The 24,487-nt window shown below is 39.9% G+C and overlaps 2 protein-coding genes and 1 long non-coding RNA gene across 4 annotated transcripts; 2 read left to right on the top strand and 1 right to left on the bottom strand.

Annotated features, from left to right (window-relative positions):
• Nucleotides 1-392: 392 nt before the first annotated feature.
• LOC140183895 (uncharacterized) lies at nt 393-1,455 on the bottom strand. The gene is made up of 2 exons (XR_011880404.1): nt 1,164-1,455; nt 393-620 (listed from the first exon to the last, which is right to left on the bottom strand). It is a non-coding gene; the product is annotated as an uncharacterized lncRNA (long non-coding RNA).
• Nucleotides 1,456-6,240: 4,785 nt separating this feature from the next.
• LOC112734230 (2-oxoglutarate and iron-dependent oxygenase domain-containing protein CP2) lies at nt 6,241-10,373 on the top strand. 2 transcript variants are annotated; one of them, XM_025783461.3, is made up of 9 exons: nt 6,241-7,006; nt 7,683-7,730; nt 8,090-8,266; nt 8,387-8,537; nt 8,673-8,759; nt 9,000-9,124; nt 9,279-9,397; nt 9,615-9,726; nt 10,031-10,373. In XM_025783461.3, exons 1-9 carry the CDS (start codon nt 6,701-6,703, stop codon nt 10,064-10,066), a joined length of 1,161 nt encoding a protein of 386 aa, XP_025639246.1. In that variant the 5' UTR covers nt 6,241-6,700; the 3' UTR covers nt 10,067-10,373. The 2 variants fall into 2 exon arrangements, with proteins under 2 accessions (XP_025639246.1, XP_025639247.1); XM_025783462.3 differs by having other exon boundaries at nt 6,321-7,006; nt 8,387-8,459.
• Nucleotides 10,374-10,563: 190 nt separating this feature from the next.
• LOC112734231 (uncharacterized) lies at nt 10,564-12,654 on the top strand. Its single transcript, XM_025783463.3, has 3 exons — nt 10,564-11,831; nt 11,911-12,096; nt 12,184-12,654. The coding sequence occupies exons 1-3, from the start codon at nt 11,409-11,411 to the stop codon at nt 12,466-12,468; spliced, it is 894 nt and encodes a 297-aa protein (XP_025639248.1). The 5' UTR covers nt 10,564-11,408; the 3' UTR covers nt 12,469-12,654.
• The last annotated feature ends 11,833 nt before the right edge of the window (nt 12,655-24,487 follow it).

The raw sequence follows: 24,487 nt of genomic DNA, 5'->3' as shown, positions 1-24,487 counted from the left end.
GAATGCAAAGCTAAATTAAAACAGTAAATAGAGAGTAACATTTCAAGGAGAGATAACAAGTATATCAATACTCAATACTCTTAATTGTTATTATCCTATTCCGCAACATATGCAAGCTACAATGTACAAATACTTCGTTTCTACTCAAATATTTGTACCATGGGCGTATCTGCATCATATATTATTAAATTAAACTTCCTAATTTTAACTATAGTTTTGAGAAAATGGCCTATTTACATATTCTTATTTGTGCAAAACGGAAGGCAAGACTAGCTAGCTTTAATTCTCTTACAAGAAACTAGTATAACTTGGAAAACAACAATGATAAAGCCATGAAGAGATTCTATTAGCTCCTACTAAACAAAACAATTTAGATCAAAACTAAGGGTGAATTTTCAGTATTAGAAATCAACTGTGTCTCTTGAATCTCCAATTCAATTATGCCATAAATCCAAAGAGTTGACTTACTATACAATGAGCAAGTGCAGAAATAGAAGGAAAGACGAAGAGGTACCAGAGGGCAAAAAAAAAGTTAGTTTTCTTGTTCCTGCGAGTGTGAGCACGCGCTTACGCTGCGGAAATCCTTTTGCTGGTTTAGATTGCCATTTTCCTTCTCAGTTCTGATAAAGAACATCGACAGTTGAGAAAGTTGATCAACACAACGCAAGTGAGTGAAGAGTGAAGAGTGAAGATTGACAATTGAGAAAGATGATCAACACAGCAGAGTCACAAAACACACAACAGCACACTAGAACCGAGAACCCACAACAACAGCAACACAGCCAGAAAATTAATAGCAGCACAAAATTAATACTACCAACAGCATTCAGCAACAAAAATTATCATTCAGCAACAAACAGCATTTAATTTTATTTCCATTTTTAGCATTCAGCAACAAACATTACAAAACAGCAACAAGTAATCCCTAATCACACTAAACCTGAAATCAATAAAGCTAAACAAAAATTTCAATAATGATTTGATTTCCATTTTTAGCAGCAGCAAGAAAATTTCAACCAAAATTTCAGGAATTAAAAAAGGGCAGCAGCACAAAATCAATTATTTGATTTCCATTAATCCATTCACAATTTCACGTTCAAAAATCAGCAAACAGAGCATAAAAGGAAGAGCAGAACCGAAGAAGTGAACGCAGTGCCACTAACCTTCGACGGAGACCGGTGAGCGGCGAGCTGCTCCAACCTCGAACAGAGAAGCCAGGGAGGACGGGGACAGGGGAAGGAGGACGCCGAGCTACAAGAGAGGGCCTGAGTTACAAGAGAGGACACGGAGGCGCCGATAGCACGGATGGCGGCGGCACTGCGGCAGAACCATTGCAGGGAGAACCTAGGGTTTTCGCAGGGTGATTTTGAACTTTGCTTCAGAGTTCAGAGGGATAGTGATTCACGAATAGGTGGGGGTGTTGCCGTGTTGGGGGAAGGGGGTGAGTGAGTGAGTGAGGGCTGAACGTTGGGTTTTTTTTTTTTTCAGACGGCGCCGTTTATCAAGACCGGCCGATTATTGGTCCGGTCCAACCGGCCAATTTTTTGCCGGTTTTTGAATGGACAGTTTTTAATAGTGGATCGGACTGTTTTCATCGCTGATTTTCGATTTAACTGGTTGTTTCGGTCCAATTTTCAGAATTATGGTTGCAACCTAATAAGTTAGGTTTATATTTATATATAAAGTAGAAGTAGAATAGTGTGTATCATGTAACATACATGAATAAAGATATGTAGTTAAATCATGCAAGTTACGGGATGACAAATGGGCTAAAATCTGCTGGGCGATCTGCGTACTTCAAATTCGAAGTTAGCAAACATTATGAAGATAAGTTCAAATGTTCAATAGCGAAATTAAGAAGTTTCACCATAATTAAAGGTCATGTTAAACATATTTGCTTTCTCACTTCTTTAAATATTAATCTTAACTTATTTTGTCCTGTGGCTCAAGATAGACTAATTTATTCTCATATTATTCTATGGACTAATCTGTGACGCTAAATCTGATAGTAAATTTGACGATATTCAGCATTTGTCTTGTAACACGGTGGTGGCGACAGTAACAATAATGACGTTGAAGGAGAAAGAGGAGGCCTAGTGTGGTGGTGGCAGTAATGACGATGATGACATTAAAAGAGAAGGAGGAGAAAAAATGTAAATGAAATTTAAATTTTAATAACTTAGTTAATAAAAATACACACCTAGCATTTTTGTTATTAAGGATTAATTTGATTGGAAAAAATTTTTAAGAATAAAATTAGATAACGAAGTAACGAATAGGGGTGTTCACGGGTTAGATGAAAGCGGGTTAATCCTAATCCAGATCCGGCCTTAAATATACACTAGGTCTATTTTTTAGACCCTAACCCAGTTCTAAACCCGATGAAATCTAAATATTTTCAGACCACAATTATACCGGATCCAAACCGGGTCTTTAAAGCTTTAACAATAATTTATAAATAAACTTATTTATAAAGAAATTTATTTATGATGTACTTATTTATAAAGAAGAAACTTATTGCCGAAAAATTGATATCCATATTTGAATTTGAATTTGTCCATAAATCCTAATTTGATGCTTCTTTAATCTATTTTATAATTCAACAAGCGTGATTAAAAATAAAATAATAAACTTATAATTAATATAACATAATATTGAAATTAATTTAAAACATATATACCTTTTTAGTTCTCTTAGGGTGCACATGGGTCGGGTGAAACCGGGGGGTCCGACCCGAAATAATGACCGGGTCTATTTTTGAGACCCTTACTCGACTCTAGACCCGATAAAAATACACCAAATTAGCCTCTAAAATATTTGGAGCCGGGGCGGATCGGACCATGTGCACCCTTACTCGACTCTAGACCATGAACACTTATGCATAAAAACCAATGTTTTGAAGATCGGTTCGAATCGGCCGGCCGAACCGGTCAAACCGAGAACCGTTAGCAAATACGGTTCGAACAGAAGGCAAAATCGTTAAATTCAAGAACCGGAGTTGAATCGATGAACTGGCCAGAAACGGTTGGTCGAACCGAACTGTGATCTGGCCGATTTTTTAAATTTTGCCAAAAACGCTGCGTTTTACCCACAGATCCAGAAATGAACCCTAGCCTCAGTCTTCACCCAGCCCCCACTCTCGAGCCTCTACCCTCCAGCTCTCCACTATCACCTCTCGCACTCAGTTCCCACGCCTCGAGTCTCCACCTCGAGCTTCCGACGCAACCTCCGTCTAGCCACCGCAGTCATCGCAAGTTCTGTGGAAGTCACTCACCGTCGCAAGTTCCTAGAGCCAGCTTGGAGATTCACACAGCCCTTTCCTCCGCGAAGTCAGCCGTGGAAATCGCAGCCATTGCCACCACTCCTTGCTGTCGCGAGTGTCTTCTCGCCGACGCCAGCTCTGTTCGACCCTTCCACCCCAACCACTGTCCCTGTCGCCGCCAGCTCTACATTCTTTCCTGTCTTCCACTAACCCTAGGTATAAAATTAATTTGTTGTAATAATAATTGTTTAAGTATGATTAATTGTTGGTTCTAACTTCAAACCTTGCTGTTATTACTTGAAGTATGATTAATTGTTGGTTCAACATTCATCATTTCATTCAGCAACACCATTCGTATACAGATCGGGTCAACACCCATTTGAAGCATTATTAAATAATTAATTGTTAAAACTGATTGTTTTAAGCATGATTAATTGTTGAAGCTGATTGCTTGGAAGCTGAAGCATGATTAATTGTTGAAAAACTGTTTGCTTGAAGCATGATTAAATGAGTAATTGTTGAAGCATGATTAAATGATTAATTGTTTGGATGTTGTTTGTTGAGATTATGGGGTAGTGGGTTGTTGTGATATTGTAATTGGGTTCTATTGTTATTGCTCTGTTGAGTCTGTTCTGAATCTGATTAGTGATTTTCTGAATGTGAAATCAATCAAAGAAATTGATTTTGTGTTGTCGAAATTATTGCTAAAATGGGTTTGTTACTCTGCTGCGGCTGTTTTTTAATTTATGAGTATGCTTTTTTTGAATTTTTGTTGATAAAATTATTCATTTCAGAGTTTGGGATGATTATTTGTTGCTGTATTTTAATTTTAAACCAAATTGATGCTTTCAAAAAATTAACAAACATCCAATGTTATTGATTTAGAGCAAGAAAATCATGAAGATGATGCCGTTGTTGGAGATCTTGGGAGTGATGATGATAATGGTAGTGTATTTCTCTTATGCAGAAACCACAGTTAAGGTGGAAATATCATTTGAATAGGAGGAATTAAAATAAGTAAACCACGGTTTAACTGCAAAATTTGGTTTTTGATGCTTTTTAATGCTGAATTTTATTGATTCTGTGGATATTTAGACACCCTTTTGTTTATAATTCATCGAATTGAAAATTGGATTGTTTGGTACTGCTCTATATGTATATTTGTTCTATGTCTTGGTGCTGAGTTTCACAAATATTCTCAATTACTTACAGCTTTGGTTTCCTTCTTGAATAGGATTTTATTTTTTCAAAAGAAATCACAGAAGATTAGGGTTGTGGATTTTTTAATTGAGTGATGAATGTAAAGCTGAAAAAGATGATGACAAAAATAATCTTTTAATTGAGTGATGAATGTAAAGCCGAAAAAGATGATGACAAAAGTACTTGGAAATATATATTTTAAGAGTTTTAAAAAAACTTTTAAGTTTGTAAATTGATAAGATCGTATAATTTTGGTGTATTTATTTATATTTTATTTATTATTTTATTATAAAACGATTTTTTTTTGTTCAACTACGGTCGAATCAATTGAACCTTTAAATCAATAAACCAATAATTAAAACGGTTCGATGACCGGTTCGATTTTCAAAACCTCGATAAAAACAATACGCAAGGTCTTATTCAACCATAGTTTTTTTTTTTTTTTTAAATCACCTTTATTCTCATCTACTACTTTTAAGTTTTAAACCTATATAGTCTTTTTTTTTTTGTCTTGCTGTCTATTTTTTTTTAATAATCAAACTTCTTATAAACCAAGGTTACGAGCAGTAAACCGATAAAGCAACTGATTCACTAGTTTAATGGTCTGATTGGAGTTCAACCGAAGTTCAACCAGTTTAATTAAATAATAAATAAAATTATTAAAATTTTATATATAATTTTAAATATTTAAATTTAATATTTTTTAATCTAATAAAATTTAAAATTTTATAATTTACCATAATAACTATAAATTAATTGAATTTGAATGAAACAAATTTTGTTATTTCATTCACTGTTAACTATTAACATATGAAAGCATAGGCATGATCAATGTATAATAATAAACCAGAATTAATATATAAAAGCATATAATCCGTTTGAGATTGTCGGACATCATTAAAATTAACTCAAAATTAAAAAATCAGAAAATCAGCAACAATATTATTATGAGTTTATGACAGAATATAACAAATCAAGAATAATTAAAATTAAACAAAATCTCAATAATTCAGAATTATTAACCTAACCCAACAACTCGATCAGTATTATTAACAACAAATTAACAGTACAAAACAAGCATAAAATCAAAAACAAATTCAAGAAGCATACTTAATATTTACCAAAGGAAGGGCCAAAGAGACAGATTAGAAAATCCAGCAACAATATTGCTATGGCAGAATATAACAACTCAAAATAATAAGAAATTAACAAAATCTCAGTGACTCAGAATAATAAAAAATTAACAAAATCTCAGCAACCCAATCAATGAACTAATCCAGCAACTCAATCAGTATTATTAACAACAGATCAACAATACAAAACAAGCAAAATCAAATTCAGGAAGCAGTGTTTAATGCTGATCGGAGGAAGAAACAGAGAGACGGAGAGCGAGCTCAACGGCGACAAAGAGCGAGTTCGACGGCGACGGCGAGGGGGAAAAAGAACTCGACAGCGACGACGAGGAGAAGAGAGAACTCAACGGAGGAGAAGAGAGCGGTTGACAGCGACGGCAAGGAGAAGAGAGAGCTCGACAACGACGACCGCAGAATCTTCAACCCTGCTTCCGACGACTAGACGACGCCAACAAACAGAGAGAGAGAGAAAGAGCTCGGCGAAGACAACGACGCGGTGTTGCGGTGGTCAAAACCGTCGCTGCGGTGGCTACGAACTGCGGTGGCTGCGGGCTGCACGATTAGGGGCTAGGGTTCTTCTCTCAATTTCAAGAAGAGTGTGTGTACTATGACTGGGTTATGGGTGACGAAAGGGATTTAGGTTTTTTTTTTTCTAAAGGCAAAACGGCGTCGTTTGGAGAGTTTTTTCGAACCGAAAACCCTTTAAAAATCGGCCGGTTCTATCGGCTCACCAATTAATTGCCGATTCGACCGGTTCTATAACCGATTTTTGTCAAACAATTTATAGGCTTAACAGAGCCGGCCTAGTGATCGGTTTCCAGTTAATCCGATTGACCCGGCCGGTCCAGTTCGATTTTTAAAACTATGTTATAAACAGAAAAATTCAATAATGCAGTGCTTGAAAAATAAGATAAACAGCATTCACAATCACAAGTAAGAGTTGACCCAAAAAAAAAAAAAAACCAAAACAAAGAAAGAAAAGAAAAACAAAAAAGGTACCCGCATTTTCACCAAAAACCCTAATCTCCCCTAAAGTGTTTCCTTTGGCACCCTGAATGCTATGTTAAGAGAAAAACGCTGATTGTTGCAATGCAGGGTTCGAACCATGTCCCTCCACAGCGAATCGACTGACCACTGGAGGGTGGCATCCCCGGCATTGAGGGGCGCCGAAAACGCCGTCCCCGGGTGCGCATACGGTGGAGCGGTTTCGAGCCAGAGACTGAGGGTGAACCCGATCAGAGACCACGTATCGGAATCGTACGATGAATTGGAGTTGGATTTCAGCCCTTCGATTTTCAGCTCTCTGGAGAAGCACCTTCCGATGAACATGCTCAATGCAACTCGCGGGGACAAGCTCAAGTACCTCAGAACCATTCTCCTCGACTATCTTCCCCCTGCCGCTCGCATTAGAGTCTCTCTCTCTCTCTCTCTCTCGTTTTTGTTCATCGTTTGCTTGTCGCTCTTGCTAGCATGTTTTGTGTTCTTGAATGTTTTTCATTTCGTTGTCCTTACCTGAAAGGCTTGTTTCCTGGTCATTATTGCTTGTTTCTTGAAGCTTATTGCTGGGAATGATTGTGTGTTTTAATATTGGTAGCGTTGTAGTAGGGTAAATTGCATACCTTGTGTCTCAAGAAATGTTAATTAGCAGTGATGCTTCTGCTTCAGGTTTAAGGGTTTAAATTGGGTGTCATTGTAAAATTAATTTACAGCACCTGGATAGAATGAAAGCAGAGGATTTAGGGTTGTTCTGCATGATTTTTTTGGGGGGAAGGAAAAAGAGGGGGGGGGGGGGGTTGGTTGGTTCTCTATGCTTGTCAGTTTGTGAGAAATATTTGATATTGTTCTGTAGCATTATGGAATGTGTTGCGATATATGGTGAGTTTCTGTCCCCCTCCGAAAAGTCAACTTAAGAATGTGTGATTTTTAACTTGTGGCATTTGATGGTGTTTAACAGATGTACATAGGGCTTTTTTCTCTGTTTATCTTTTATAAAATGATTATGATTTCGAATTTACTATTATCAATGTTGTTTTTGCTTTTATTATTCTATCACTTGTTTTTATGATGGTTGTGATGTTATTTGGCAGGACCAAAAGTATAGAGAATACACACAGATGATACTATCAAATTATAAGGTATGCAATATCTAAGCTGTTAAGTACTTGCACCTTATATATATATATATATATATATATATATATATATATATATAATGGAAGTGCATTTTATGGATATCGTAGATTCTATGATTTAGTTTTTCTCAGTCCCCTGCTAAATATTAAACGTGAGCTCAAATATTCAATTTTCTTGGGCATCTGTTTATGTGTTTCAACCTAATTTATCCAGCTGCTAAAAGAAGCTATTTTCCAATTCAAAAAACAACAGATATGGTTAAGATTAAGGTGTGCTGAAGTTTAATGATAAACTTCACATATCCTCCTTTGTGATTCATTTTTAACTAGACTTACCGGTTTTTTTGCATCACAATTTTCAGCCTCTCAATAAAGAGTTGTACGCTATGAATCCTACAGCATTCTTTGTCCCAGCATTCCTGAAAGCAATTAGTGATAATAATGAAGACAGTTTTAGAAGTATAGTTTCTGAGCCCTTCCCTGGCATTTTTACATTTGAAATGCTTCAGCCACACTTTTGTGAATTGCTGTTATCTGAGGTAATTTATAATTTTAACTAGCGGTATTCTGTTCCTTTAATTTAGACCTTGGAAGCAGAAGCATGTACTTGTATTTATTTATATCTTGTACATGTTGAAATTTATCTGTGGCATCCTCAGGTCGAAAGCTTTGAGAGGTGGGCTTTCAAAACAAAATTTCAGATTATACGTCCCAATACAATGAATAAGTATGGTACTGTACTCGATGACTTTGGCCTTCAAACTATGCTTGCCAAGCTTAGAGAAAATTTCATTAGTCCTTTGTCTAAAGGTGAATAAAGTCTAAATGATTAAATTTAACACATGCTGATTTGACCAATTACATAATTTTTTTGCCAGAAGAGATTAAGATTTTCATTTTCATTTCTCATAGGACATGTTCATCAATTAATCCCTTTTTGTGCAGTGTTTTTTGCAGAACTTGGTGGATCAACCCTGGATGCTCATCACGGGTTTATTGTGGAATATGGCAAAGATAGAGATATTGACTTAGGTACAAGTTCTACTTGGGTAGAGTTTCTCTGCAGTTCACTTATATCATATGTTGCATTCGAGTTTGTCTTAAAAGTAGTGAGTTACTCTTGTCTTGCATATGTTACAAACAACCATATCAGCATGCTATATAAGCTATTGGCATATAGATTTTTCAATAACGTAGGAAGTAGGATTCTTTTACTATTTAATATGTCCTGAACTTTCCTTTAATATCTAATGCATACTCTTACATTTGTAGGTTTCCATGTGGATGATGCAGACATAACCTTGAATGTTTGCCTGGGCAAGGAATTTTGTGGAGGGGAATTGTTTTTTCGGGGCATGCGTTGTGATAAACATATAAATACAGAAAGTATTGCAGAGGTAAGTCACGGAGATGGAATAACATAAAGATTGGATGGTTGATTGTGGTAATGTAAAAAATAAAATAAAATTGTTGTGATAAAATTTTTCTTATTTAGTAAACAGTTCTTTATCACTTAAATTCTCTTTAATGGAGTTCAATATTTCAAAGCAGGAGATCTTTGATTATTCGCATGTCCCTGGACAAGCTGTCCTTCATCATGGTCGTCATCGCCATGGTGCTAGAGCCACTACATGGGGTCATCGGGTTAACCTAGTTCTTTGGTGCCGAAGGTATTTTCACTTGCACTACAAATTATATCATTGTAATTTTTCTTGCGCGGAAATTTCTACATCTCTGCAATTTTTGTGAGAATGCTACTATTATTTACTCAATACTCAAATATTAGATCTGATTGTAAGAATAATGTTCTTCATATATTTCAATAATCTAGACTGGTTTTTGTTGTTCTCCAAATGAAAGATTGAAAGTTGCATTATTTCTGTGCAGTTCTGCTTTTAGAGAGCTGCAAAGGTATAAATCAGATTTCTCTAGCTGGTGTAATGTGTGCACTCGTCAGAAGAAAGAACGGCAGCGCAAAACAATAGATATTACCAGCTTGGTAAATCTTTATGCAATCATTCTTCATGTGCATGCATAGTGTTCTTGACTTCTTGATTGCTCAGTACTCAGTAGTCAGTATAAATTAACCGATAGAACCCAATGGGCAATGCTGATGATTATGTGACCAAGGTGGTTGGATAAAGTTTGTTTGTTGACTTCTTGTATACCCTTATTACTCTCGCCTGTTTTATGTTGCTGTTTAATTAGAGGTGCTTCCCAATCTAGGTTTTTTCTTGTACTGCACGTTTAGAAATGCATTATGGTTGTTTTGCAGAACATAACCATATGAATTTGTCGTACAGGATTTGTTCAAATGGAAAGGCGAAGCAACTGCATGATCTGTTTGTTTAATGGATCAGGGGTTGGTTTTAAATCCATGCAGGAACAGGACTAATGTGAAGGGGACAATTTCTATAAATTAGCTAGAAATTTTTCCTGTAATAATGCTGCTGTTCATTCCCCTCTCTCTTTGTGGATATTCTGTTAGCTTTTTTCTTATTTCATTTGTATCTTAGATTTGATTGAGAGGTTAGGTGCATGGTGTGCACAATGATTGTCGTCATCTTGCGATGCACTTTTGATTAACATGGTTAACCATTTTAGATTTTAGATATCAATTCAATTTCTGATTATGTTGGAGGTTTATTGCGAATCTAGTTTAATATTAATCTGTATTCAATTTCTCAACTTAGTGTAATGTTCATTGACTGAACTCAAGCATGGCGTGTGTGGGCTCCACCGGCCGCACGCGAAGCATGTGATGTAGTAGTGGACCAATTTCGCACTTCTAATTTTTTGCTATTTAAGAAAGGATGGTTCTCCTTTTCGGACAAGTACCAATATTATGGTTTTTGCATAATGTTATTAAATTATTACTTTATTTGATTTCTTAGAGGTTAACATACGCTATTAAATTACAAAGCAATATGAATGCGTCTTAAAATAAAATAGAATCATAAATAATGTATTAAATATGGGAATAAAAAATCAGACAAAGAATAAAAGGTTTCATGTTTTTATACTGATTTCTCGAGGCTGTTAGCCTATAGCCTAGTCTGATATATTTTTTCTTTTCTTAATCAGGGATGGATAGTACATGAAATGTGAAAATGACTTTCGCAGAAAAAGAACTGACGTGGAAATAACAGTAACAGTAGTCATATAAATTCCAGAAACCCATGTCAGCTGGCTTGATGGGTTACGACAGATCCGAGAGGCACCGACATTCGCATCTCAATTAAAGATAATGAAGGTAGAAGTGTCTAAACACATTGGTTTAAAAGATGTGATTATAGTACAGTAGAAGAGAGTGAGGTGTTATGAAGAAGGCGGGCATGTGGTGGCGCTTTAAATTGATATTATCCAATTTGCGATCCATTTTGAAGAAGATTGATTGATGGAGTATGTAGCAGATTCGTGTTTGTTTTACTGTTGGGTAGTGACAACTGTACCGAAGCTAGCTGTCGGCTCATTACTTGTTCATCTTCCTCAACCGTTCCCATTCTCACTTTCAATTTCCACTCCGTGTCGTGTAGTGTAGTTGTGTCGCTTTATTTAACTTTACTGCCTGCACTACCTTTTCTTCCCTTTGAAGCTTAAAAAATCTAACTCAAAGCCACAATGATATATTTATAGTAGATATTGGAGCTTCAATTTGTGCAAACACTTGCTTAACCGGAAATGCATGCAAAAACAGATTCGGAAGTGACAAGCGTAGATGCGTCGTCATCTCCGAGGAGGGCAGTGTACTACGTTCAGAGTCCATCACACGATGGCGAGAAGACAACGACGTCGTTCCAGTCGACGCCGGTGCTCAGCCCAATGGGGTCCCCACCGCACTCCCAGTCGTCCATGGGCCGCCACTCTCGCCAGTCCTCGTCGAGCCGCTTCTCCGCTTCTCGCAAGCTCATCAACAAGAAGAAGGATCAGATCGACTCCATCATCGAAGAAGAAGGCCTTCTCCAATCCGAACATGACGCGCGTGTCCACACTCGCCGCTACTATTTTCTCGCTTTCCTCCTTTCCTTCTTCCTTCTCTTCACCCTCTTCTCTCTCATCCTCTGGGGTGCCAGCAGGCCCATGAAGCCCAACATCTTCGTCAAGGTTTCCTTTAATTTCATTTCATTCAATTTAATTTTCACTCCTCCATATCCCCCTTTAACTTGTTCTGTGTCTACCGCAGAGCATCAAGTTTGACCATCTGAGAGTTCAAGCTGGTTCTGATGCTACGGGTGTGAACACTGACATGATCACCATGAATTCTACCGTCAAATTCACTTACCGTAACACTGGCACATTCTTCGGGGTCCATGTGGCATCAACACCTTTAGATCTATCATATTCGGAAATCGTAATTGCTTCCGGCGATGTAAGAATACGACAGCAAGCTAAGCATAAATATACATTTTTTGTTTTCATTACTTGGTTAATTTGTTAGTTCTTAAATGAATAACAGATGAGGAAGTTCTACCAGTCAAGGAAGAGTCAAAGGGTGGTGAGCGTGGCAGTGATGGGGAACAAGATCCCCTTGTATGGAAGCGGCGCAAGCCTTAGCAGCTCAACGGGGATGCCAATGGTGCCGGTGCCATTGAAACTCAGCTTTGTGGTTAGATCCAAGGCCTACGTTCTTGGCAAATTGGTGAAGCCCAAATACTACAAGAGGATTGATTGTTCCATCACTTTGGATCCCAACAAGATCACTCTCCCTCTTTCCCTCAAGAAATCTTGCACATATCATTGACCTTCCCACTTTTTGCCTCAACTGTAGTATGAGATCACCATCACCTTTGATTTTTTCTTTCGAAAAAGAATTCACTTTTATCCACCATTTTAAAGCCAAGGAATAATAATGTATTCAACTCTGAATTGTTCTAGTTTATTTTTCAGGTAATTATAGCCCAATAATATTCACTTTATTTATATTTCAGACCAAGAGTATTCTTGATTGAATATGTCAGCTGTGTAGAATAAATTAAATAGATTATTATTCTTGATCGCTATATTAATTTGCAAGCAAGGAATATTATCCACTTGAACAAATGACTCAGGTAGAGGTTGGGTTCGAGACTTGTTAATGTTTTTTCGTCTTTTTAAGTTATGAATCACGAAAAAATTAAAACGGTTTAAAATAGTTAATAAAACTGTGGCTATCTTTTTTGTATATGTTACGATGGGTAACTGGAGATTAGTGGGCTGGACTTGTTGGGTTGGTCCAATCGTCTGAGAAAGGAAGCCTTCGAGCGGGTCTGCGCCTTGGGGGCCTCCGTCCGACTTGTGAGTATGAATGAATGGGGGTGGTACCTGCAAAGACACTTCGATGCCTAAGTCAGCAAGGGTGTGAGCAAGTCTAGAGAGTATTTGGACTTAGAGATACCTGAGAGGTGTCAGTGTATTTATAGTGGTGAACCAATAACCACCGTTGGAGTAGTTCCACCTTTTAAGGGGAATAACCGTCCCTTTATCTTAGGGTGGTTGAGATATGGCTCTTGGAAGTGGTTAGAGAGATTCTAGGGGCAGTTATCCTCTTGAGGGAGGGTTTATCTGCCAGCTGATCCTCGTACCGACTTCTTTAGAGCAAGTCGTGAAGATAGCCGACTTCGTGGCATCTGGTTTGTGTATTGTGAGGCTCAACTCCTTTGGGTTGGGCCTTTTTACTTGGATTCTGGGCCTTAGCGTTGGGCCAGGGTATGAACAGTGCCCCTACTCGAGCCCAATTTCTATTTTAGGATTGGGTTCGAGTATTCTACTCGGGGTCGTAGTCGACCTATGAGGGAACCGACGTGATTTTGCGCAACCGACGTGACTTTTCGTGACTTTTGATTTTCACAGTTACGTCTAATCGAACGTCGCGTCCGTTAGAGGTTCGCGTAGGTATTAATTACCTTGGTAACGGTGCACCCATTAATGACTGCCTGTTTTTACCATTATGCCCCTAACGTGTTTATAAATACTTTCGCTCTCTTTCGTTGTTTCGTTTATGCGATTTTTCAAATTTTCTCTTCATCCGTTCGTACAGTATTCTTGCATTTGAAGGCTTTTATCTTCTCCAACCTTATTCTCATATAAAGGTTAGATTTTTCTTCTTTTCCTTTAACGACATGCTTTCTGTTTGCATGCTTTTATTTTTTAGATGGGTAGGTTGATCCGTAGACCTCTGTTTGATTCCATACTTCCCCCTCAGAGACCATGTTTTTTTTATTTTCTTTTCCTTTTTTCCTTTTGTAGGTTTTACCAACCCTTTTTCCAAAGAAAGAAAATGTCTTTTGTTGAAAGTCTTGCTCAGTGGGTTGATGTCACAGTCCTGGGGGAGGAACCTTGGGTCGACACTGATTTTCTTACTGATCTTCGCACTCGCCACCGGCTCTGCACCTCTGATGAGGATGAGCCGAAGTATGAACTACTTGCCCCAGGTCCAGAAGACCGGGTCTGTTTTGGGAAGGCTTCGGAGGCAGCCCCTCATTTCTTTTTCATGTATGAAAGCATGCTTACCCGCCTGGGTGTTTTCCTTCCCTTTTCTGGCTTTGAGATTGATGTTTTACGCCACTGCCGTGTTGCACCTACCCAGCTTCATCCCAATTCCTGGGGTTTTCTGAAAATTTATCAATTTGTCAGCCATGCTTTAGACTTTCCGACTTCCTTAAGGATTTTCTTTTTTCTCTTCCATATGACTAAGCCCTTCAGTGGACAAAATAATAAACAACAGTGGGTGTCCTTCCGGGCTATACAAGGTCGGAGGGTCTTCACCCTTTTTGATGAATCTTTCTATGACTTCAAAAATTATTTTTTCAAAGTGCAAGCTGTAGAGGGTCACCACTCCTTTTTCTTGGATGAGAATTCTTCTCCTCGCTTTCCTCTATATTGGCTGGAGGCCTCCCCTGTGAGAAATATGGTCTGGATGACCTGGATGAAGTGGAGACAGTCATTGTGGGGTTCCTCCGAGAAGTGTGGGGGAGGGCCCCATATTTGGATACTAAAAAATTTCTCCAGGGGGCGCCATCCTTCGTCCAGTCGCAACTAGGTAGCTTTTACTTATCCACCTTGTTTTCGACTTATGGTTACCAACTTGTAGTTACCGACTTGTTTTACTAATTGTTTCTCTTTTGCAGAGATGGCGAGGAAGAATTCAAATGAGTCTTACCAAAGGGTTCAGGAGGTCAAGGCAAGGTCTCGCGCCAGGACCGGTGGCGCCAGGGTAACTAGCTCCTCTCTTCTTCCTCCTTCCTCTTCTTCCCGTAGTTTGGGGACCCCTTCTGAACCTATTAATATCTCCTCTTCTGCTCCTTCTCAGCCATCCCCTCCCCCCGATCCTCCCCTGAGCCTGAAAGGAAGAAGCGCAAGGCTTTAGAGCCTAGTTCTTCTTTCGAGGGTGAAGCCAATGTGGATGCCCCTGAATTTATCCGGAAGTACATTTATCCTCATGCCCGTATAGGTTTGGATGATGTTTCTATCCGGAACCACCTCACTATTCTGGCTCAGGAGAGTATCAGGGCGGCGGCGGTGTGCACCAAATTTCTTGATATTTTCGAGAAGACTCCTCTTAGCTCTCTTGGCTCGTCCTCGAGGGCGAAAGAGTTGGAGGAGAGACTTCTTTTATATCAAGAACATGAGAAGAAGTTGAAGGAGGAGGTCGCCAAACTAGAGGAGGAGAGGAAGGGTCTCCAGGAGAGGGAGAGCAAGTTGTAGGCCCAGTGCAACATGGAGGTCGGTTTAAGGCTGAAGGCGCAGGAGAGCTATTCAAGCCTTTTTGAGGATCTTGTGGTTGTGAAAAAAGATCTGCTGAATGCTCGGACTGCCTATGCCGAGTTGGAGGACTCTATTGCCGAGGGATCTGAAGAGACCTGGAGGATTTTTAAGGAGCAAGTCGGAGTCATTGCTCCTGGCTTGGATCTTTCTCCTTTGGATCCTGACAAGGTTGTCATTGACGGTGCTATAGTGTCTCCTCCTGCCCCCCAAGTTGTTTCTGAGTTAGACTTGAAGACTCGGGGGCAGAGGATTATTGAGTCCCCTCCTCGCTCAAAGGATGCTCCGAGCTCTTCAAAGGTTTCTCCGACTTCCTCTCCATCTCCTATGGATGCCTCTCTCCCTGGTCCTGATGGCGCTCCGACTTCTCTTCCCGACTCTGGTGGTGATCCGTCTACTTCTCTTTAAAGATTTATTGGCTATATAGGGGCCCGGCCTGTGGGTCTCCCCTTTTTTAAACTCTTTATTGTTTGTTGGTGGTGTTGATAACTTAACATTTCTCTGGCCTTTTAAGGCCGTAAACAAAATATTTATAAGTACCCTTTTTTGGATAAGAGTTTTAAGTTACCTTATGTGTGCATGCTTTTCTGATTTTTGCTCTTTCGAAGTCCCCTTGATCTTTTCTGAAAACCTTTCCTTTGGCTTGCCTGTCTTTCCGAGCCTTTTTGCTTTAAGGACTTTAGGACAGCTTTTAAGCTTTTTCCCTAGGTTTTTTTTTTTATCTCTTTTTGGTTATTCCTTATACTCAACTTTGTTTTGTTGAGCTTTTATGACTTAGGTTATTTTTGCGATGCGTTTTAATTTCTACTCGATTTTTCATTTCGACTTATAAGTCGGAATGTCTCCGAGTTTCTCACGATTAACTTTTATAACCTCTTTACACCGACTTGTACCTCGTCGTTTTATCCTGACGACCATCTAGGTCAGTTCATGGGATTTTCACGTTTTGTCGAGCTTAAGTCGGCGCGTTTCGTAGGAAAGAGTAAACGAGAAGGAATTCATGAGAGATATTGTAAAAAAAAATCTTTATTTATTGGGGAGGTACCTTACTGCTACTAAGGGCTTTTGACGGCCTATTTTCCCTTAGCCTCCACTATGATGCCTCGTTAAAAACCCTTCTCCAGAAAAAAACCCTTTGATTTTGGGAAAAAATCATGAAGTTGGGAAAAGAGTACATCAGGGAGTAGAGTTCGCTTTTAACTATAGTACCTTTTCATGTTACAAGCATGCCACGACCTTGGTAACTCGGTGCCACTTAGGTCGGTTACCTTATAATAACCTTTTCCTAAGACCTCGCTAACTTTGTAGGGTCCCTTCCAATTGGCGGCGAGCTTTCCTTCCCCTGATTTATTGACTCCAATGTCGTTTCTGATCAAGACCAAGTCATTTGGGGTGAAGGTTCTTCGAATGACTTTTTTGTTGTATCTTGTAGTCATCCTTTGCTTCAGCGCTGCTTCTCTTATCTGGGCTTCTTCTCGGACTTCGGGGAGCAAATCGAGCTCTTCTTTGTGCCCCTGTACGTTTCCAATCTCATCGTGGAGAATCACCCTTGGACTTTGTTCGCTGATTTCTATTGGTATCATGGCTTCTACGCCATAGACTAATCGGAAGGGCGTTTCTCCAGTGGCAGATTGGGGCGTTGTCCTGTAAGCCCATAACACTTGTGGGAGCTCCTCAGCCCAGGCTCCTTTTGCATCTTGTAGCCTTTTCTTCAACCCTGCCAGTATGACTTTGTTGGCTGCCTCGGCTTGTCCATTTGCTTGCGGATGTTCCACCGAGGTGAACTGGTGTTTAATCTTCATACTGGCCACCAGACTTCTGAAGGTAGAGTCGGTGAACTGGGTTCCATTATCTGTAGTGATGGAATATGGTATCCCATATCTTGTGATGATATTCTTGTAGAGGAACCTCTGACTTTTTTGGGCTGTGATGGTAGCCAGTGGTTCTGCTTCTATCCATTTTGTGAAGTAGTCTATTCCCACAATCAAGTATTTGACTTGTTCCGGGGCCTGGGGGAAAGGGCCTAACAGATCCATCCCCCATTTTGCAAAGGGCCATGGGGAAGTTATACTGATTAGTTCCTCAGGGGGAGCCACGTGGAAATTTGCATACATTTGGCATGGTTGACATTTTTTCACAAATTCCCTGGCATCTCTCTGCAAGGTCAGCCAATAGAATCCAGCTCAGATTACTTTTCTGGCAAGCGACCTGGCTCCGAAATGATTTCCGCAAATCTCACTGTGAACCTCCTCCAATACCTCGGTGGTTCTCGAGGTCGGTACACACTTTAACAATGGTGTTGATATCCCTCTTCTATAGAGAATATTTTTCACCAGAGTGTAGTGTTGTGCTTCCCTCCGGATTTTCTTAGCCTCTTTTTCCTCCTTGGGGAGGATGTCGAATTTCATATATTCGACCAAGGGGTTCATCCATCCGAGGTTTAATCCGGTTACCTCAAGGACCACTTGCCTTTCTTCTGTTTTTTCCACGGAAGGTTCCTGGAGAGTTTCTTGGATCAGGCTTCTATTATTCCCTCCTGGCTTAGTACTTGCTAACTTGGAGAGGGCGTCTGCTCTGCTATTGAGATCCCGAGTTATGTGTTTGACTTCGATTTCCGCAAAGCGCCCGAGGTACTCCAAAGTTTTTTCCAAGCATCTCTTCATATTTGGGTCTTTTGCCTGATACTCTCCGTTTATCTGGGAAGTCACTACCTGGGAATCGCTATATATCATCACTTTTGTTGCACCGACTTCTTCTGCCAGCTTTAATCCAGCAATCAGGGCTTCATATTCTGCCTGATTATTTGAAGCTGGGAATTCAAATTTGAGGGAAACCTCTATTTGGGTTCCTCTTTCATTGACCAATATTATGCCTGCGCCGCTTCCTGTCTTGTTTGGGGATCCATCTACATAGAGTTCCCATGTAGTTGGCTTTTCCTCTTGGTCTCCCGCGTACTCAGCTATGAAGTCGATGAGGCATTGAGCTTTGATTGCCGTCCGAGTTTCATACCTCAAGTCGAACTCGGAGAGCTCTATTGCCCATTGAACCATTCTCCCTGCAACACCCGTCTTTTGGAGGATTTGCTTCATGGGTTGGTTCGTGCGGACTCTTATTGTATGAGCTTGAAAGTAAGGCTGTAGCCTTCGTGAGGCTACCACTAAGGAGTAGGCAAACTTCTCTAGTTTATGGTACCTTAGCTCGGGGCCTTGTAGAACTTTGCTGATGAAATACACTGGATGCTGACCGACCTCGTCTTCTCTTATTAGGGCTGACGCGACAGCCTTGTCTGCTACAGATAAGTATAGGACGAGGTCTTCTCCAACTACAGGTCGGGTCAGAATCGGAGGTTGACTCAAGAATCTTTTGAACTCCTGGAACGCCTCTTCGCATTTAGGAGTCCACTCGAACTGACATCCCTTTCTCAATAAGGAGAACAGTGGAAGGGATTTTAGTGCTGATCCTGCCAAGAATCTGGAGAGGGCTGCAAGTCGGCCGTTTAGCTGCTGGACCTCTCTTAAGCAAGTCGGGCTTTTCATTTCCAGGATAGCTCTACACTTATCGGGATTTGCTTCGATCCCCCTTTGTGTCAGCATAAACCCTAGAAATTTTCCAGCCTCCACCACGAAGGTACACTTTGCGGGATTTAGCCTCATCCTGTGTGACCTTATGGTGTCAAATACTTGCGAGAGGTCCGTTAAGAGGTTGGCCTCTTTCTTGGTTTTCACCAACATGTCGTCTACATAAACTTCTATTAAGCTCCCAAGGTGGGGGGCAAACACTTTGTTCATCAGCCTTTGGTATGTAGCTCCTGCATTTTTCAACCCAAATGGCATAACCACAAAGCAAAAATTTGCTATGGGCGTGATGAATGATGTTTTCTCCTGGTCTGGCTCATGCATCGAGATTTGGTTATATCCCGAGTAGGCATCCATGAACGACAAGTATTGATACCCTGAGCTAGAGTCTACAAGGGTATTATTCCGGGGGTTACCTGAAATTGTAGGTCGATCTTGGTCGAGATCTTCTGTGCTGGTCGGAACCGAGGTGTCCGGTTGGTGAATGGTGACCGGAGCTGGTGCGTCCGACTTGTTGGACTAGTTGTGCTGCTGATCCTTTGCCACCGAAGGGTGGGGGGTACCTGCAAGAGACTCCGATGCTTAAGTTAGCAAGGGTATTGAGCATGTTTTTTGTAGAATCAGAGTATGAGTTATACCTGGGTGCTCCAGTGTATTTATAGTGTTGAGATGTGACCTTCGTTGGGTAGGATAAGTTAGTTATCTTATCTTATCTTTATCTTTAGAGTTGAGGTCAGCGTATCTTCATTGGAACCGCCCTTATCTCTATAGGCTTAGGCCGCCTTAGGATTTGGGTCGTGTTCCTCTATTTGGGCCTTTTACTGGGCTCTCTTGTTGATTTGGCCAAGCTCTCTGAGAAGAGGTCGGATAGTCTGACCTGAAGAGGTCGGTCGCTTTATCTCCAATCATCCCAGGTCGGATAGCTCGACCCAGGGTATGAACAGTTATCAATACTTGGGAGCGGATAAGGGTCCTTGGGACATGCCTTATTTAAGTCGGTGTAGTCGACACACATTCTCCACTTGCCGTTTTGCTTCTTGACTAGAACTACATTTGCTAACCATGTTGGATATTCGACTTCTCTGATGAAGCCGGCTTCTAGGAGTGCCTGCACTTGCTCTTCCACTGCTAGGGCTCGTTCTGGGCCGAGCTTGCGTCTTCTCTGTTGTACAGGTCGGGACCCTAGGTACACCGAGAGCTTGTGGGACATAAGCTCGGGGTCTATCCCGGGCACGTCGGAGGCTTTCCAGGCAAAGAGGTCGAAATTGTCTCTTAGGAGCTTAATCAGCCCTTGCTTTAGGGTTTCCCCTAGGTTGGCTCCTATGTTGGTGTTTTTTCCTTCCTCTTTGTCGACCTGTATTTCCTCAGTTTTTCCTCCCGGCTGTGGTCGCAGCTCTTCTCGGGCCCTTGCACCGCCGAGCTCTATGATGTGGATTTCTTTGCCTTTTCCCCTCAGGTTCAGGCTTTCATTGTAGCACTTTCTTGCCAACTTCTGATCTCCCCTCACCGTTGCTATTCCTGCTGGGGTCGGGAATTTCATGCAAAGGTGCGGAGTTGACACCACCGCTCCGAGTCGATTAAGGGTAGCTCTGCCGATCAAAGCATTATATGCTGACCCTACGTCGATGACTATGAAGTCTATACTCAGAGTTTTGGATTTTTCCCCTTTTCCAAAGGTAGTGTGTAGGGGTAGAAATCCTAGTGGTCTTATCGGTGTGTCGCCTAGTCCGTACAAGGTGTCGAGGTAGGCTCTTAATTCTTTCTCATCCAACCCTAGTTTGTCAAAGGCGGGCTTGAAAAGGATGTCCGCTGAGCTCCCTTGATCTACTAGGGTTCTGTGGAGATGGGCATTGGCTAGGATCATAGTAATTACCACTGGGTCATCATGTCCAGGGATTATTCCTTGCCCATCTTCTCTTGTGAATGAAATGGTGGGGAGGTCGGATGACTCTCCTCCGACCTGGTAGACTCGCTTGAGATGTCTTTTGCGAGAGGACTTGGTGAGTCCCCCTCCCGTGAATCCTCCTGAGATCATATGGATATGTCTCTCCGGAGTCTGCGGTGGTGGGTCTCTTCTATCCATATCGTCTCGCTTTCTCTTCCCATGACCATCCGACCTTTCTATGAGATATCTGTCGAGCCGGCCTTCTCTAGCCAGCTTTTCTATCACATTTTTAAGGTCGTAACAGTCATTTGTCGAGTGACCATATATTTTATGGTACTCACAGTAGTCGCTGCGACTCCCCCCCTTTTTTTATTTTTAATGGGCCTGGGAGGTGACAGCCTTTCAGTATTGCAAATCTCTCTGTATACATCCACTATGGAAACCTTTAGAGGAGTATAAGAGTGATATTTCCTTGGTCTATCGAGACCGAGTTCTTCCTTCTTCTTGGGCTCCCTCTCCCTCTCTTTTGTTGAGGGGAGATTCCCAGGTCGCCAACTCGAATCTCTCAGCCTAGCATTCTCCTCCATGTTGATGTACTTTTCAGCTCTTTCCTGTACATCACTTAAGGAGGTGGGGTGTCTTTTTGATATGGACTGTGAGAAGGGGCCTTCTCTAAGCCCATTGACTAACCCCATTATGACTGCTTCGGTGGACAAGTCTTGAATTTCTAAACATGCTTTGTTGAACCTTTCTATGTAGGCTCGTAAGGATTCTCTGACCTCCTGCTTTATTCCCAGGAGGCTTGGTGCATGTTTTACTTTGTCTTTCTGGATAGAGAACCTCATCAAGAACTTCCTTGAGAGGTCTTCAAAACTGGTGACTGACCTCGGGGGGAGGCTGTCGAACCACTTCATTACTGCTTTCGACAGTGTAGTCGGGAAAGCTTTGCATCGTGTAGCGTCGGAGGCATCAGCCAGATACATCCAACTTTTGAAATTGCTTAGGTGATGCTTCGGATCTGTGGTTCCGTCATAGAGGTCCATATCGGGGCTTTTGAAGTTCCTCGGAACTTTTTCCCTCATTATATCCTTGCTGAAGGGATCCTCCCCTCCTAGGAGCGACTCTTCTCGCTCGTCGCGGGAGTTCCGACCTTTGAGGGAGGATTCCAACTTCAAGAGTTTTCTTTCTAACTCCTTTCGTCGTTCCATCTCCTCTTTTAGGTTCTTTTCTGTCTCCCTTTGTCGCTCCCGCTCCTGTTCCAATTGTTACAGGTGGCTTTGGTGGACATGGACTAGTCCCATAAGTTCAGTTGCATGGGACTGTCCGTCCTTCTCCGATTCGCGCCCTTCTGAGGAGTTCACCTTCGGATTTTTGACTCCGGAGGTACCTTCTCTATGCTGATCATTGGTTCCCTGGTGGAGGGTCAGGTCTGCGTCATTGTTTCCCGTATCCAAATTCTCTTGTTCGGAATCTGATTCCACATGACCCCCTTCGGGGGATCTGTCTGCCATCACTGGTTGATCTCTCGGGTCCCCGGCAACGGCGCCAATGTTACGATGGGTAACCGGAGATTGTTGGGCTGGACTCGCTGGGTTGGCCTAATCGTCTGAGGAAGGAAGCCTTCGAGCGGGTCTGCGCCTTGGGGGCCTCCGTCCGACTTGTGAGTATGAACGAATGGGGGTGGTACCTGCAAAGACACTCCGATGCCTAAGTCAGCAAGGGTGTGAGCAGGTCTAGAGAGTATTAGGACTTAGAGATACCTGAGAGGTGTCAGTGTATTTATAGTGGTGAACCAATAACCACCGTTGGAGTAGTTCCACCTTTTAAGGGAAATAATCGTCCCTTTATCTTAGGGTGGTTGAGATATGGCTCTTGGAAGTGATTAGAAAGATTCTAGGGGCAGTTATCCTCTTGAGGGAGGGTTTATCTGCCAGCTGATCCTCGTACCGACTTCTTTAGAGTAAGTCGTGAAGATAGCCGACTTCGTGGCATCTGGTTTGTGTATTGTGAGGCTCAACTCCTTTGGGTTGGGCCTTTTTACTTGGATTCTGAGCCTTAGCGTTGGGTCAGGGTATGAGCAGTATATTTGTTATTTGTTATTTTCTATAAAATTAATTGATAAAAAATAAGAAAGGATAAAAATTTAATTTTTAAATTATAAAAAATGATATAATTTATCAACAATATATTCATATATTTATTTACATATATATATATATTTTGGTATTATATTTATTTATATATTATGTAGGTGGGTCTTCACTCTTCACATTTGAGTTGGACCTCAGATGTCAGATCCTATGCTACCGCGTGGAGTCGGCTAACCTCATCACTAGCCAAATGTTGCGACTATCTAAAATTTCAGAAATCAAATTATTGAATTTCAGTTTTTTGAAGGAAGCAAAACCAATCAATTATTGAAGATAGTCTCTTTCTCAAAAAGTGAATTCACCTACGTCTAGCTGCGACGACAAAAGAAGGAAGTAATTTGAAGTTAATTATATGTGGTAGTAGTTAAATTTTAAAAAATAATATAATTTATCAATGTATTCATATGTTTATTTATGGAGTCCACTAAAACGTCCTTTTTTTAAAGATGTTCTCATATTGTGTTTTAATTGGTTTCTGTATAATTTATTCGATATTTCTCATCACATATTATTAAATTCTTCAAAAGATTTTCTTTTCAGAAACAATAAAAAATATTTAATTTGGACTAAAACAAAAAAAATAATAAATTAACTATTAGATTTTTTTAAAAGATTATTTACATAAAAAAATATATCACATTATATATATATATATATATATATATATATAAAACAAGCTCTTAAAATTTTTATAAATAAAAAAATAATTAATTTATATCCGTACAATATATAAAATCATTACTATATTATTATTATATTATATATTAAGATTCACTAATTTAAATTTTTTTTAATATAAACATTAGAAATAAATAAATTTTTTATAACTAAATGTAGTGTAATAAAATATATATAATATTAATCAGTTCTTAAAAAATTCTAAAAAGATAGTTTCTTTCATTTTAGTAAAATAACTATTTATTAAAGTAGACAAATTAATTATTTTCTTCTCATATACAATTTTTTTAAGACATAAAATTAATTAATTAGGACATTGGTTAAGATAATTAAAGTCACTATTTCATTAAATTTTTAATTTAAAGAAAAATTCTAGTTAATTTTGGTATAGAAATTTTGAATTTGAAAACATTAATAAAAATTATGTTGAATTTTGATTTATTTGATTTTCATTTAAATTAATAACTACATAAGTTAAAGTTCTGTTTTGAAGTTATATTCGAGTTTTAATCTAATTTTTAAAGTTTCAATTTACGTAGTTTGATTTTTTAACTTAGGTATCCGTGACTCATATTAGGGTTTTAAGTGTTTAGTTGAAAAAAAATAAGGTAAAAAAATTTTAATTGTCACATCAAACAGTCGCTAGAATGTATAATGTAACAGTCGTTAGTCCATCTCAGCATGTCGTTAACGATTTTGTGAGACAGTGACAAAAATAAGATTAGGAACCAA

The sequence above is a fragment of the Arachis hypogaea genome, chromosome 3 (genome assembly GCF_003086295.3).
Source record: "Arachis hypogaea cultivar Tifrunner chromosome 3, arahy.Tifrunner.gnm2.J5K5, whole genome shotgun sequence".
Taxonomy (NCBI): Eukaryota; Viridiplantae; Streptophyta; class Magnoliopsida; order Fabales; family Fabaceae; genus Arachis; species Arachis hypogaea.
The sequence above is the reverse complement of the archived record's forward strand: the minus strand, read 5'-3'. Positions and strand labels throughout refer to the sequence as shown.